General features: G+C 42.0%; 1 protein-coding gene across 1 annotated transcript in view; it reads left to right on the forward strand.

Moving 5' to 3' along the window:
- The window catches only part of GINS1 (GINS complex subunit 1), a 48,261-nt gene that overhangs the window by 16,153 nt on the left and 16,614 nt on the right, over positions 1-15,494 (forward strand). Inside the window, exon 5 of the mRNA XM_050745511.1 lies at positions 4,083-4,199. Coding sequence (XP_050601468.1) covers positions 4,083-4,199 — 117 coding nt within the window. The remainder of the gene's footprint in view (positions 1-4,082; positions 4,200-15,494) is intronic.

Here is a 15,494-nt window from a genome sequence, read left to right on the forward strand (position 1 = left end):
GGGAGGTGGAGCTTGCAGTGAGCTGAGATCCGGCCACTGCACCCCAGCCTGGGCGACAGAGCAAGACTCCGTCTCAAAAAAAAAAAAAAAAAAAGTAAAAATCTTACTATCTGATTTCAAAATAGTAACATCTTTTGTTTTCAAAATAGTAACATCTTTTATGTTTTTAAAATAGTAACATCTTTTGTTTTTTGATTTCCTAAGTTTCTGTTTAGAATCTTCAAGACATTAACATATGAGAGATAGTGAAAATAGGGATTTTTTCTTTCCTATTAATATTTTTCCATAAGGAAAAATAAAATAAAAATTTGTGACTATATCAGTATGTTCTTTTGTGGAAGTAATGTGCTGATTCTACATTGCCCTTTTATCTGTGAAAAAGACTAAATGAGGGTAACACCCTCATTGTCAAAACAGCTTCTGATTTTTCTTCCACTTCATCTTCTCTTTTTTTTTTTTTTTGAGACAGAGTCTCGCTCTGTTGCCCAGGCTGGAGTGCAGTGGCCGGATCTCAGCTCACTGCAAGCTCCGCCTCCCGGGTTTACGCCATTCTCCTGCCTCAGCCTCCCGAGTAGCTGGGACTACAGGCGCCCGCCACCTCGCCCGGCTAGTTTTTTTGTATTTTTTAGTAGAGACGGGGTTTCACTGTGTTAGCCAGGATGGTCTCGATCTCCTGACCTCGTGATCCACCCGTCTCGGCCTCCCAAAGTGCTGGGATTACAGGCTTGAGCCACCGCACCCGGCTTCATCTTCTCTTTGGGGTCTGTTACACTCTACTGTTCTCAGTGGAGACACCCATGTTTGACTCATTTGGCAAGATCTCTCTCAGAGAACTCTTCTTCATACTTATCAATACAAAATGTCATTTTTTTATCCTTTGTATTGTAAAAGGCAATGCAGTTTTTACCACCTTGGCCTACATACCTTTTAAATCTTTTAAAATCACTTAATTTAACCATTTGCATTGTGAAATCTAACATAAAAACAGACACATGCAAACACATCTGGAAAGGTGCAGAAAACGAACATGTACAGCCCAACGATGTAACACTGAGGAATTCCTATGTATCCATCACCCTGTTCAGGAAAGAACATTGCTCCAGAACCTTTGTGTCCCTCCTGCCAGTGATCACTACCCTCCTGGCTTTTGTGCAGACTGATCACTTCCTTGTTTTTAAAAATCTTATTGCTCTGGGTGCAGTGGCTCACACCTGGAATCCCAGCACTTTGAGAGGCCGAGGTGGATGGATTGCCTGAGCTCACGAGTTTGAGACTAGTTTGAACAACAGGGTGAAACCCCATCTCTACCAAAAAAAGAAAAAAAACAAAAACAAAAACTTAGCCAAGTGTGGTGGTGTGCGCCTGTGGTCCCAGCTACTCAGAAGACTGAGGTGGGAGGATCGCTTGAGCTTGGGAGGCAGAGGTTGTAGTAAGCCGAGATTGCGCCACTGCACTCCAACCTGGGTGACAGGGTGAGACCCTGTCTTAAACAAAACAGCAACCAAAAAAACTTGCTATTTACCACCTAAGCCTGCATTTCTAAACACTATAATTTAGTGTTGCCCATTTTTTGAACTTCATATAGATTCATGCAGTATCCTTTAATGATTGATGACTTTCACTAAATGCAATATTTTTGAGATTCTAACCTGTTGAAATATTAGCAAGAGCTCATTCCTTGTTTTTGATATATTAGCAAGAGCTCATTCCTGTTTGTTTGTTTTTTTTTTGAGACGGAGTGTTGCTCTGTCACCCAGGCTGGAGCACAGTGACACGATCTCGGTTCATTGCAAGCTCCGCCTCCCAGGTTCGCGCCATTCTCCTGCCTCAGCCTCCTGAGTAGCTGGGACTCCATGTTTTTTTTTTTTTTGTATTTTTTTTTAAGTAGAGATGGGGTTTCACCGTGTCAGCCAGGGTGGTCTTGATCTCCTGACCTCATGATCCGCCCTCCTTGGCCTCCCAAAGTGCTGGGATTACAGACGTAAGCCACCGCGCCCAGCCCATTCCTTCTTTTTTATTTTTGTTTTTTGATGGAATATTTTGCTCTTGTTGCCCAGGCTGGAGTGCAATGGTGTGATTTGGCTTATCGCAACCCCCGCCTCCCGGGTTCAAGCGATTCTGCCTCAGCCTCCCAAGCAGCTGGGATTACAGGCATGCACCACCACGCCTAGCTAATTTTTTGTATTTTTAGCAGAGACGGGGTTTCTCCCTTGTTGGTCAGGCTAGTCTTGAACTCCCGACCTCAGGTGGTCCACCCACTCAGGCCTTCCAAAGTGCTGGGATTGCAGGTGTGAGCCACCGTGCCTGGCCGAGCTCATTCCTTTTTATTGCTGAATAGTATTTCCTTTTTTTTTTTGGACACAGTTTGACTCTTGTCACCCAGGCTGGAGTGCAGTAGCACAATCTCGGCTCAGTGCAACCTCCGCCTCCCCGGTTCAAGTGATCCTCCTGCTTCAGCCTCCGGAGTAGCTGGGACTACAGGTGTGTGCCACCATGCCTGGCTAATTTTTGTATTTTTAGTGGAGGCGGGGTTTCACCATGTTTGCCAGGCTGGTCTTGAACTCCTGGCCTCAAGCAATATGCCCGCCTTGGCCTCCCAAAGTGCTGGGATTACAGGCGTGAGCCACCGTGCCCAGCCTACCCAGAGGATATTAAGAATTTTTTTCTTTGAGACGGAGTCTCGCTCTGTAGCCCAGGCTGGAGTGCAGTGGCCACAATCTCAGCTCACTGCAAGCTCCGCCTCCCAGGTTCACGCCATTCTCCTGCCTCAGCCCCCCAAGATATTTTTCTGTGTAATCTTTTAGGAGCTGTATTTTACCTTTTACAAAGAGATCTACAGTACTGGGATGAAGTTTTGTGTATACTATAGGAAGTATGCTTCATTTTGAATATAGATACTGAGATGACCCACCACCATGTATTGAACAGATGTGCCTCTCCCATCACTGTGTGCATGGTACCACCTTCATCATACACTGAGTGTCAGTATTCCTGTGGATTTTGAATGGGAGGACTTTTTCTTTTGTTAATGCTAGTCTATCTGTTCTTATACCAATTCCACTGTTGTAATTACTGTAACTATATAGTATAGTTGGAGCAAGTTCCCCTCTTGTTCTTTTTTGAGAGCATTTCATCTATTTTTAGCCCTTTGCACTTCCATGTAAAATTTAGACTCAGTTTGTCAGGTTCCATTTTAAAGAAGTTAAGATTTTGATTGAGATTGAATTGAATCTATAGATTGTTGACATTATTACAATATTGAATCATCCAGTCTGTGAATGTGGTATATATTTAGGTCTTTCATTTTTTTCAACATTTTTAGAAATAGATTTACTGATATATGATTCATACTCTGTGAAGTTTACCATCTTAAATTGTACAATGCAGTGGTTTTTAGTATATTCAGAGTTGTTGTGTATCCAGTACCACCATCTTATTTGAGAATATTTTCATCACCCTACAAATAAGCCCTGTCCCCTTTATATTTACTCTATATTTTCTTCCCTCCTCCCAGCTCCTGGAAATCCCGAATCTACTTTCTGTCTCTATAGATTTCCCTATTACAGGTTTTTCATATGAGTAGAATCATGTAATATGTGGCCTTTTGTCTTTCATGTGGTAATGGCAATATGTTTCAGAACTTCGTTGCTACTTATGGTTGAATAATGTTCCATCATATGGGCACATATCCATTCATCAGTTGGTGGACATTTGGGTTTTCTTAACAATGTTTTATAGTTTTCAGAAATAGCAATAATGCAGAGTTTGAAGATATAATTCTGAAATGGCATCTTTTTCTTGGTTCTGTTTCTGGTCAAAGATTCCTAAGGCTTATTATTAAGTATGCTGAAATGTAATCTCTCTGAGAACAGAGAATTTTGTTCACTTTATTGAATAATTCATCGTAAGTACCCAGACCAATGCCTATATCATAGGAGGCAATTAATAATATTTTAGCATAAATGAATGAATGGTTACAATAGTGATTTGTGTTGGGATGTGTACTGTTTTCAAATGGATGAGTACGCAATGTGTGTAAGTTTTCTTAGAATTTTGTCAAATGATCATCTCTATGTTTGCAGATGGAGTGGTTTAATAATTATAAAAGATCTCTTGCTACTTATATGAGGTCACTGGGAGGAGACGAAGGTTTGGACATTACACAGGATGTGAAACCACCAAAAAGCCTATATATTGAAGTATGTATATCTTTTTAAAATGCATTTTTCTTTAACGTGTAGATTGTGCTACCTTTTAAGAAGAGGGGAGTATATGAATATGTGTTAGCTTCTATTAAAATAGAAAAGAAGCATAGACCAAATCAAGCTACCTATAGGGGGATGACAGAATACGATGGAAGAGCTATAATTTTCTGAATATACCTGTTTTAATAGTTTTGACTATGGAACACTATAAATGTTTTATCTATTACTAAAACAAAGTTAAATCAAAATGGGAAATCAATCTCTAAATTTTGAAAGTAAAATGAAACAAATGTCAAGTTGGTGGATTAGTCAAAACAGGAAGTATTTTTGTTTCATTTTGTTTAATTTTTTTCTGTTTTTTAAATTGTAAAATACATATAAAATCTGCCATTTTAGCTTTTTTTTTTTTTTTTTTTGATTCGGAGTCTCGCCCTGTCGCCCAGGCTGGAGTGCAGGGGCGCGATCTGGGCTCACTGCAAGCTCCGCCTCCTGGGTTCACGCCATTCTCCTGCCTCAGCTTCCCCAGTAGCTGGGACTACAGGCCACCATGCCCAGCTAATTTTTTGTATTTTTTGTCTTTTTAGTAGAGGCTGGGTTTCACTGTGTTAGTCAGAATGGTCTCGATCTCCTGACCTCGTGATCCTCCCGCCTCAGCCTCCCAAAGTGCTGGAATTACAGGCGTGAGCCAACGCGCCTGGCCTTAGCTATTTTTAAATGTACATTTAAGTGGTATTAAATATTGTTTAATTTTCTATATTTTTTGCAACTTTCATATTGTTTTGCAACGGTCACCACCATCCATATCCAGATTTTTTTCATCTTTTAAAATTGAAACTCTATACTCATTAAACAATAACTTCTCAATACCCCCGCCTCCCATCCCCAGCAACCACCATTCTACCATCTGTCTCTATGATTTTGACTACTATAACTAGTTCATGTGAGTGGAATCATGCATGATTTGTCTTTTTGTTTTCTTTTGTTCTCATTAGAAAATAATTTCTGAGAAGCTTCAAATGACAAGTATTTGTCTTTTTGTGACTGGCTTATTTCACTTAGCATAATATCTTCAGGGTTTATTTCTGTGGTATCTGTGGTAGAATTTGTGTCAGAATTTCCAGGCAGGCCCGGTGGCTCATGCCTGTAATCCCAGCTCTTTGGGAGGCCGAGGAGGGAGAATCACCTGAGGTCGGGAGTTCAAGACTAGCCTGACCAACATGGAGAAACCCCGTCTCTACTAAAGATACAAAATTAGCCGGGCGTGGTGGCGCATGCATGTAATCCCAGCTACTGGGGAGGCTGAGGCAGAAGAATCGCTTAAACTTGGGAGGCAGAGGTTGCAGTGAGCCGAGGTGCCATTGCACAATTTTTTCTTTTTTTTTTTGAGACGGAGTTTTGCTCTTGTTGCCCAGGCTGGAGTACAATGGCGCTATCTTGGCTCACTGCAACCTCCACCTCCCGGGTTCAAGCAGTTCTCCCGCCTCAGCCTCCCAAGTAGCTGGCATGCGCCACCACACCCAGCTAATTTTGTATCTTTAGTAGAGACGGGGTTTCTCCATGTTGGTCAGGCTGGTCTCGAACTCCCGACCTCAGGTGATTCTCCCTCCTTGACCTCCCAAAGTGCTGGGATTACAGGCATGAGCCACTGCGCCTGGCCCAGAATTTCCTTCCTTTTTAAGGATGAGTAATATTCCTTGTCTGGCTATACCACATTTTGCTTATCCATTTATCCATCAATGGACACTGGGTTGCTTCTTTATTTTAGCTATCATTTTATGATTAATGCTGCTATGAACGTGGATATATAAATCTCTTTGAGACTCTGCTTTTAATTTTGGGGGACATATATCCAGAGTGGAATTACTAGATCATATGGTAATACTATGTTTGAGGAATTGTCATACTGCTGTCCGCAGCAGCCATACCATTTTACATTCCAACATTACACAAGGGTTCCAATTTCTCCACATCCTCATCAACACTAAATTTTTTGGGTTGTTTTGTTTTGTTTTTGAGACAGAGTTTCGCTCTTGTCACCCAGGCTAGAGTGCAGTGGTGTGATCTCAGCTCACTGCAACTTCCACCTCCTGGGTTCAAGTGATTCTCCCGCCTCAGCCTCCCGAGTAGCTGGGATTACAGGTGCACCACACTTGGCTAATTTTTGTATTTTTAGTAGAGACAATGTTTCACCATTTTGGCCAGGCTGGTCTTGAACTCCTTACCTCAGGTGATCCTCCTGCCTCAGCCTCCCAGAGGCATGAGTCACCATGCCTGGCCTTGTTCTGTTTTTTAATCATAGCCATCCTAAAGGATGTAAAAATGTGGTTTTGACTTTTATTTCCCTAACGATTAGTGATGTAGAGCTTCTTTTCTTATGCTTATTAGCTATTCCTATGTCTTCTTTGAAGAAATGTTTATTTAAGTAATTGGCCCCCTTTATGGGGCCCATTTTCTTTTTTTTTTTTTTTTTTTTTTTTTTGAGACGGAGTCTCACTCTGTCGCCCAGACCAGGCTGGAGTGCAGTGGCGCGATCTCGGCTCACTGCAAGCTCCGCCTCCCGGGTTCACGCCATTCTCCTGCCTCAGCCTCCCGAGTAGCTGGGACTACAGGCGCCCACAAGCGCCCGGCTAATTTTTTTTTTTTGTATTTTTAGTAGAGACGGGGTTTCACCGTGGTCTCGATCTCCTGACCTTGTGATCCGCCCGCCTCGGCCTCCCAAAGTGCTGGGATTACAGGCGTGAGCCACCGCGCCCGGCCTGGGGCCCATTTTCAAATACGATGTTGTTGTTGTGGAGATTTAGAAATCCTTTATGTATTCAATATATTAATTTGTTATCAGATATATTATTTGCAAATATTTTCTCCCATTCTCTGGGTTGCCTTTTTATGCTGTTGATAGTATCTTTTTTTTTTCTTTTTCTTTTTCTTTTTCTATTTTCTTCCTTCAGTGTCATGTTAATATTTTAAAATTTTCATGCCGTCCAGTTTGTCAGTTTTTTTTTTTTGAGATGGAATTTTGCTCTTGTTGCCCAGACTGGAGTGCAGTGGCGTGATCTCAGCTCACTGCAACCTCCGCTTCCTGGGTTCAAGCAATTCTCCTGCCTCAGCCTCTTGAGTAGCTGGGATTACAGGCATGCGCCACCACACCCAGCTAATTTTTGTACTTTTAGTAGAGATGGGGTTTCATCATGTTGGCCAGGCTAGTCTTGAAATCCTGACCTCAGGTGATCCACCCACCTGAGGCTCCCAAAGTGCAGGGATTATAGGCATGAGCCACCGCACCCAGCCAACTTTTTTGTTTTGTTGGCTGTGCCGTTGGAGTCATAGCCCGGAAATCATTGCTAAATATATTGTCATAAAACTTTTGACCTGTATTTTCTTCTAAGTGTTATGTTGTTTTACATTTACATTTCAGTCTTTGATCCATTTCGAGTTAATTTTTGTATGGTGTTAGGTGATGGTCCAACTTTATTTTTTTGCATGTGGAAATCTAGCTTTCCAAGCATAATTTCTTAATAAGACTGCCCTTTCCCCATTGTGAATGATTTTGACACCCTTGTCAAAAATCATTTGACTATGTAGGCAAGGGTTAGTTTTTATCTCTTTATCCTATTCCATTGTTCTATACATCTGTCGTAAAAAAATTTTTTTTATATACACATCTGTCTTTATGCCAGAACTGTAGTATTTTGATTATTGTAGCTTTGCAGTAAGTTTAAATTAGGGATTTTGGGTCCTCTACCTTCATTCCTCTTTTTTTTTTTTTGAGATTAAGTCTTGGTCTGTTGCCCAGGCTGGAGTACAGTGGCACAATCTTGGCTCACTTCAACCTCTACCTCCTGGGTTCAAGTGATTCTCCTTTCTCAGCCTCCCAAGTAGCTGAGACTAAAGGCGCCTACCACCATGCCTGGCTAATTTTTTATATTTTTATTAGAGACGAGGTTTCACCATGTTAGCTAGGCTGGTCTCGAACTCCTGACCTCAAGTGATCCGCCCACCTCGGCCTCCCAGAGTGCTGGATTACAGGCATGAGCCACCACATCCAGCCCCATTCCTCTTTTTTAAGGTTGTTTTCACTATTTGAGATCCCTTGAGATTTTATATGCATTGTAGGATGGGTTTTTCTCATGGAGAAAGGTGTCTTTCTCCAAAAGACACCTTTGAGATGATAGTAGGGATTGTGTAGATCACTTTGGGTAGTGTTGACACTACCCAAATCTTAATATTAAATCTTCCAATCCATGAATATGGGATGTGTTTCCAATTGTTGATGTCATCTTTAATTTTCTTTGGCAGTGTTTTTTAGTTTTCATTGTACAAATCTTTCATCTCCTTCGTTAATTTAATTTCTGTATATTTTATTCTTTTCACACTGATAAATTGAATTATTTTCATAATTTTTATTTTCAGATTAGTCATTGTAAGTATATAGAAATGCAACTGATTTTTGTGTGTTGACTTTGCATCCTGTTACTGTGCTGAATTCATTTATTAGTTCTAAAAGTTTTTTGTGGAATCATTAGAATTTTCTACATGTAAGATCATATCATCTTCAAACAGGTAATTTTAGTTCTTCCTTTTTAATTTAGAATCCTATTTCTTTGTCTTGTCTAATTACTCTGACTGTAACATCCAGTTATATGTTGAATAGAAGTGGCAAAAGCAGAAATCTTTGCCTTGTTAGTGAACTTAGAGGAAAATCTTTCAGTCTTTCTTTTTCTTTTTGAGACAGAGTCTTGCTCTGTTGCCCAGGCTGGAGTGCAGTGGCGTGATCTCAGCTCACTTCAACATCCACCTCCCAGGTTCAAGCGATTTTCCTGCCACAGCCTCCTGAGCAACTGGGACTACAGGCACATGCCATCATGCCCGGCTAATTTTTGTATTTTTATAAGAGACAGGGTTTCACCGTGTAGGCCAGGCTCGTCTCGAACTCCTGACCTCATCATCCACCTGCCTTGGCCTCCCAAAGTGCTGGGATTACAGGCGTGAGCCACCGCGCCTGGCCAGCTTTCAGTCTTTCACCATTGAATATGATGTTTGCTGTGGAGTTTTCATATATGGCTTTTATTATGTTGATGTATAGTTATCTTCTCTTCCTAGTTGGTTGAGTATTTTTATGAAAGGAAGTTGAATTTTGTCAAATGCTTTTTCTGTATCAGTTGAAATGATCATGTTGGTTTTTTCCCTTTGTTCTGTTAATGACTTATATTAAATTGATTGATTTTCATATCTTGAATTGTCCTTGCATTCCAAGAATAAATCTCAATTGATTTATGATGAACTCTTTTACTATGCTGCTGAATTTGATTTGATACTATTACGTTGAGAATGTTTTTTATTTTTATTTATTTATTTATTTATTTATTTATTTTTTTGAGACGGAGTCTCACGCTGTTGCCCAGGCTGGAGTGCAGTGGCGCGATCTCGGCTCACTGCAAGCTCCGCCTCCCGGGTTCCCGCCATTCTCCTGCCTCAGCCTCCTGAGTAGCTGGGACTACAGGCGCCCGCCACCGCGCCCGGCTAATTTTTTGTATTTTTAGTAGAGACGGGGTTTCACTGTGGTCTCGATCTCCTGACCTTGTGATCCGCCCGCCTCGGCCTCCCAAAGTGCTGGGATTACAGGCTTGAGCCACCGCGCCCGGCCTATTTTTATTTTTATTTTTATTTTATTTTATTTTATTTTTTTTTTGAGACGGAGTCTCGCTCTGTCGCCCAGGCTGGAAAGTGCAGTGGGCGATTCGGCTCACTGCAAGCTCCGCCTTTCCCGCCAACCACCCGCGGGACCAGGCGCCCACAACCGCGCCCGGCTAATTTTTTGTATTTTTAGTAGAGACGGGGTTTTGGTCTCGATCTCCTGACCTTGTGATCCGCCCGCCTCGGCCTCCCAAAGTGCTGGGATTACAGGCGTGAGCCACCGCGCCCGGCCTTTTATTTTTTGAGATGGAGTTTCAGTCTGGTTGCCCAGGCTGGAGTGCAATGGCATGATCTTGACTCACCACACAACCTCTGCCTCCTGGGTTCAAGCGATTCTCCTGCCTCAGCCTCCCAAGTAGCTGGGATTATAGGCATGTGCCACCACGCCTGGCTAATTTTGTATTTTTAGTAGAGATGGGGTTTCTCCATGTTAGTCAGGCTGGTCTTGAACTCCCGACCTCAGGTGATCTGCCCGCCTCGGCCTCCCAAAGTGCTGGGATTACAGGCGTGAGCCACCATGCCCGGCCTGTGTTGAGAATTTTTGCATCAGTGTTCATAAGGGACATTGGTCTGTAGTTTTCTTGGAGTATCTTTTCTGGCTTTCGTATTAGGGTAATGCTGCACTCATAAAATGAGTTAGGGAGGTGTTCCCTCCTTTTTTATATATATATATATATATATTTTTTTTTTTTTTTTTTTTTTTTTTTTTTTTGAGACGGAGTCTCGCTCTGCCACCCAGGTTGGAGTGCAGTGGCCGGATCTCAGCTCACTGCAAGCTCCGCCTCCCGGGTTCACGCCATTCTCCTGCCTCAGCCTCCCGAGTAGTTGGGACTACAGGCGCCCGCCACCTCGCCCGGCTAGTTTTTTGTAGTTTTTAGTAGAGACGGGGTTTCACAGTGTCAGCCAGGATGGTCTCGATCTCCTGACCTCGTGATCCGCCCGTCTCGGCCTCCCAAAGTGCTGGGATTACAGGCTTGAGCCACCGCGCCCGGCCCCTTTTATATTTTTTAGAAAAGCTTGAGAAGAATTGGTGTTCTTGAAATGTTTGATAGAATTACCCAGTGAAGCCGGGCGCGGTGTCTCAAGCCTGTAATCCCAGCACTTTGGGAGGCCGAGACGGTCGGATCACGAGGTCAGGAAATCGATCCTGGCTAACACGGTGAAACCCCGTCTCTACTAAAAAATACAAAAAACTAGCCGGGCGAGGTGGCGGGCGTCTGTAGTCCTAGCTACTCGGGAGACTGAGGCAGGAGAATGGCGTGAACCCGGGAGGCGGAGCTTGCAGTGAGCTGAGATCCGGCCACTGCACTCCAGCCTGGGTGACAGAGCAAGACTCCATCTCAAAAAAAAAAAAAAAGAATTACCCAGTGAAGTCATCAGGTCCAGCGTTTTCTTTATTGAGAGATTTTTGATTAGTCATTTAGTCTCCTTGCTAGCTATAGGTCTATTCCAGTTTACTAGTTCTTCATCATTCAGTCTTTGTAGGTTTGTGTTTCTGGGAATTTGTCCATTTCATCTAGGTTTTCCAATTTGTTGGTGTACAATTGTTCATAGGACTCTTAGAACCCTTTTTATTTCTATAGGATTGGTAGTAATGTCCTCACTTTCATTTATGATTTTAGTAATTTGAGCCTTCTTTTATTCTTAGTCTGTCTAGCTAAAGGTTTGTAAGTTTTATTGACCTTTTAAAATAACCAAATTTTGGTTTTATTGGTTTTCTCTATTGTGTTTCTATTCTTTATTTATTAATGTCTGCTCTAATCATTATTTCCTCCTTCTAGCTTTAGGTTTAGCTTGCTTTTCTTTTTCTGGTTCCTTAAGGTGTAAAGTTAGGTGGTTGGTTTGAAATTTGTCTTCTTTTGTTTTTGTTTCTTTTTTCTTTTTTTTTTTTTTTTGAGACAGGATCTCACTCTGTTACCCAGGCTGTAGTACAGTGGCACAATCTCAGCTCACTTCATCCTCTGCCTCCAGGGTTCACGCAATTCCCATGCCTCAGCCTCCCGAGTAGCTGGGACTATAGGGTGCACCACCACGCCTGGCTAATTTTTGTATTTTTTGGTAGAGAGATGATTTTACTGTATTGTCCAGTCTGGTCTCCAACTCCTTACCTCAAATGATACACCCACCTTGGCCTCACAAAGTACTGAGATTACAGGTGTGAGCCACCATGCCTGGCCTTGTTTTTGTTTTTGAGACAGAGTCTCACTGTGTTTTCCAGGCTGGAGTGCAGTGGTGCCATCTCAGCTTACTGCAACCTCCGTTTCCCGGGTTCAAGCGATCCTTCCACCACAGCCTCCCGAGTAGAGTACCCAGGACTATAGGAATGTGCCTCCATGCCCAGCTAATTTTTGTATTTTTAGTAGAGACAGGGTTTTGCCGTGTTAGCCAGGCTGGTCTTGAACTCCTGACCTCAAATGATCTGCTGCCTCGACCTCCCAAAGTGCTGGAATTGCAGGCGTGAGCCACCGCGCCTGGCTGTGAAATCTGTCCTATTTTTTAATGTAGGTGTTTATGGTTGTAATTGTAAATTTTTCAATTAGTACTGCTTTTGCTGCATTCCATACATTTTGATGTGTTATATTTTTGTTTTTTCACCTCTAAGTATTTTCAGATTTTCCTCGTGATTTTCTCTCTTTTCTTTTTTTTCTTTTCTTTTCTTTTCTTTTCTTTCTTTTCTTTCTTCTTTCTTTCTTTTTGTGTGACGGAGTCTCACTCTGTTGCCCAGGCAGTGTGGCACGATCTCGGCTCACCGCAACCTCTGCCTTGCGAGTTCAGGTGATACTCTTGCCTCAGCCTCCCAAGTTACTGGATTACAGGACTGCACCACCACGCCTGGCTAATTTTTGTATTATTATTACTATTTTTTTTTTTGAGACAGAGTCTCGCTCTGTTGTCCAGGCTGGAGTGCAGTGGTGTGATCTTGGCTCACTACAACCTCCGCCTCCCGAGTTCAAGCGATTCTCCTGCCTCAGCCTCCCGAGTAGCTGGGATTACAGGCACATGCCACCATGCCTGGCTAATTTTTATATTTTTAGTAGAGATGGGGTTTTGCCATGTTGGTCAGGCTGGTCTCAAATTCCTGACCTCAGGAGATCTGCCTACCTCGGCCTCCCGAAGTGCTGGGATTATAGGCGTGAGCCACCACACCTGGCAGATGAATTGTTATTAGGTGTGTCTATACTTGTTATATCTTCTTCTTTGTATTATATATTTATTACATATTATGTTATATATTATGTTTATTATATGTTAATTTATTACATAATATTATATTTTTATATATTCTGTAATATGTAATATTCTTTTTTGTCTCTGGTAAACTTTAAATTTAAAGTCCATTATAGGTAATATTAGTATAGCCACCCTGGTTCTCTTTTGGTGGCTATTTGCATAGAATATCTTCTTCCACCCTTTCACTTTCAATCTATTAATGTTTGTGTCTTTGGGTCTATAGTGAGTGTCTTGTAGACAACATGTGATTGGATCCTTTTGTTTAATCCATTCTGCTAATCTCTGTCTTTTGCTTAAAGAATTTAATCCGGCCGGGCGCGGTGGCTCAAGCCTGTAATCCCAGCACTTTGGGAGGCCGAGGCGGGCGGATCACAAGGTCAGGAGATCGAGACCACAGTGAAACCCCGTCTCTACTGAAAATACAAAAAATTAGCCGGGCGCGGTGGCGGGCGCCTGTAGTCCTAGCTACTCAGGAGGCTGAGGCAGGAGAATGGCGTGAACCCAGGAGGCGGAGCCTGCAGTGAGCCGAGATCGCGCCACTGCACTCCAGCCTGGGCAACAGCGTGAGACTCCGTCTCAAAAAAAAAAAAAAAAAAAAAAAAAAAAATTTAATCCATTCCCTTTAACATAATTACTGATAAGGAAGGACTTCTGTCATTTTGTTGTTTTTCTATATGCCTTATAACTTTTTTTCCTTGCAATGGACTAGGAAATTATAACTTTTTTGTCTCTCATTTCCTGCATTATTGCCTTCTTCAGTATTTAGTTGATTTTTTGAAACATTTAGATTTCTTTCTCATTTCCTCATTACCCCCTAAAGATACCAAGATCCATGGTTCTCAAGTCCCTTATATAAAGTAGTATGGTATTTGAATAGTACCTAGATACATGCTGTTGTATACTTTAAATCATCTCTAGATTACTTACAATACCTTATACAATATAAATGCCATAGATACAGTTGTTATACCATATCATTTTTAGGCAATAACAATAAGGAAAAAGTCTGTACATGTTCAGTGCAGATACAACCATCCATTTGTTTAAAAAATGTTTTGATCCAGAACCCACAGACACAGAGGACCAACTATATTCTATAGCTATTTTCTTTGTGGTTAGTGATAGCTAGTACATTTAGTATCTTAAAATTATAACACTTTAATTTCAACTTACAGCAGCTTGACTTCAGTAACATACCAAAATTCTGATCCTTCCAAGCTTCATCCTTATTTTTTTCTATTGTTGATATCACAAAACTACATCTTTATATGTTGTGAGCCCCAAAACGTAAACTGATAAATCTTTTAAATGCATTAGTTTCTTAAATTGTGTAGAAAACAAAATGTAGGTTTGCGAAGTTACAGTAATACTAGCTTTTAGACTAATCAGTGTTGTTTTTAAAATGTGTTAGTCACTGAAATCATGTTAAAAACAAAAAATAGGGGCCGGGGGTGGTGGCTCTTACGCCTGTAATCCTCGCACTTTGGGAGTCCGAGGTGGGTGGCTCACACATTTGAGACCAGCCTGGGCAACATGGCAAAACCCCATCTCTACTAAAATTACAAAATATTAGCCGGGTGTGGTGGCACGAGCTTGTAGTTTCTGCTGTTCAGGAGGCTGAGGCAGGAGAATCACTTGAACCAGGAGGCAGAGATTGCAGTGAACTGGGATCGCACAATTGCACTCCAACCTGGGCGACAGAATGTGTCTCCCTGCTCTCCCTCCCAGAAAAAGAAAACCAACAAAAAATAGAGTTATAAAATGTTACAATATTGCTAGGTTTTAGAATTCTCCATGTATTCACTGTCTTAGTCCATTTGAGCAGCTAAAACAAAATACCTGAGAGTAGGTAATTTCTAATGACAGTAATTTTTTTCTTTTCTTTTCTTTTTTTTTTGAAGAGACAAGGTATTGCTCCGTTTGTCACCCAGGCTGGGGTGTGGTGGTACAATCATAGTTCACTATAGCCTTGAACTCCTGGACTCAGTCAATCCTCCTGCCTCGGCCTCCTGAGTAGCTATAACTTACAGGCATGCACTACCATGCCTGGTTAATGTTTAAATTCTTTGTAGAGGCTGAGACGGGCGGATCACGAGGTCAGGAGATCGAGACCATCCTGGCTAACACGGTGAAACCCTGTCTCTACTAAAAAAATACAAAAAACTAGCTGGGCGAGGTGGCGGGCGCCTGTAGTCCCAGCTACTCGGGAGGCTGGGGCAGGAGAATGGCGTGAACCCGGGAGGCGGAGCTTGCAGTGAGCTGAGATCTGGCCACTGCACTCCAGCCTGGGCGACAGAGCGAGACTCCCTCTCAAAAAAAAAAAAAAAAATTTTTTTTTGTAGAGACGTGACCTTGCTGTATTGC

Source organism: Macaca thibetana, chromosome 10 (assembly GCF_024542745.1).
Source record: "Macaca thibetana thibetana isolate TM-01 chromosome 10, ASM2454274v1, whole genome shotgun sequence".
NCBI lineage: Eukaryota > Metazoa > Chordata > Mammalia > Primates > Cercopithecidae > Macaca > Macaca thibetana.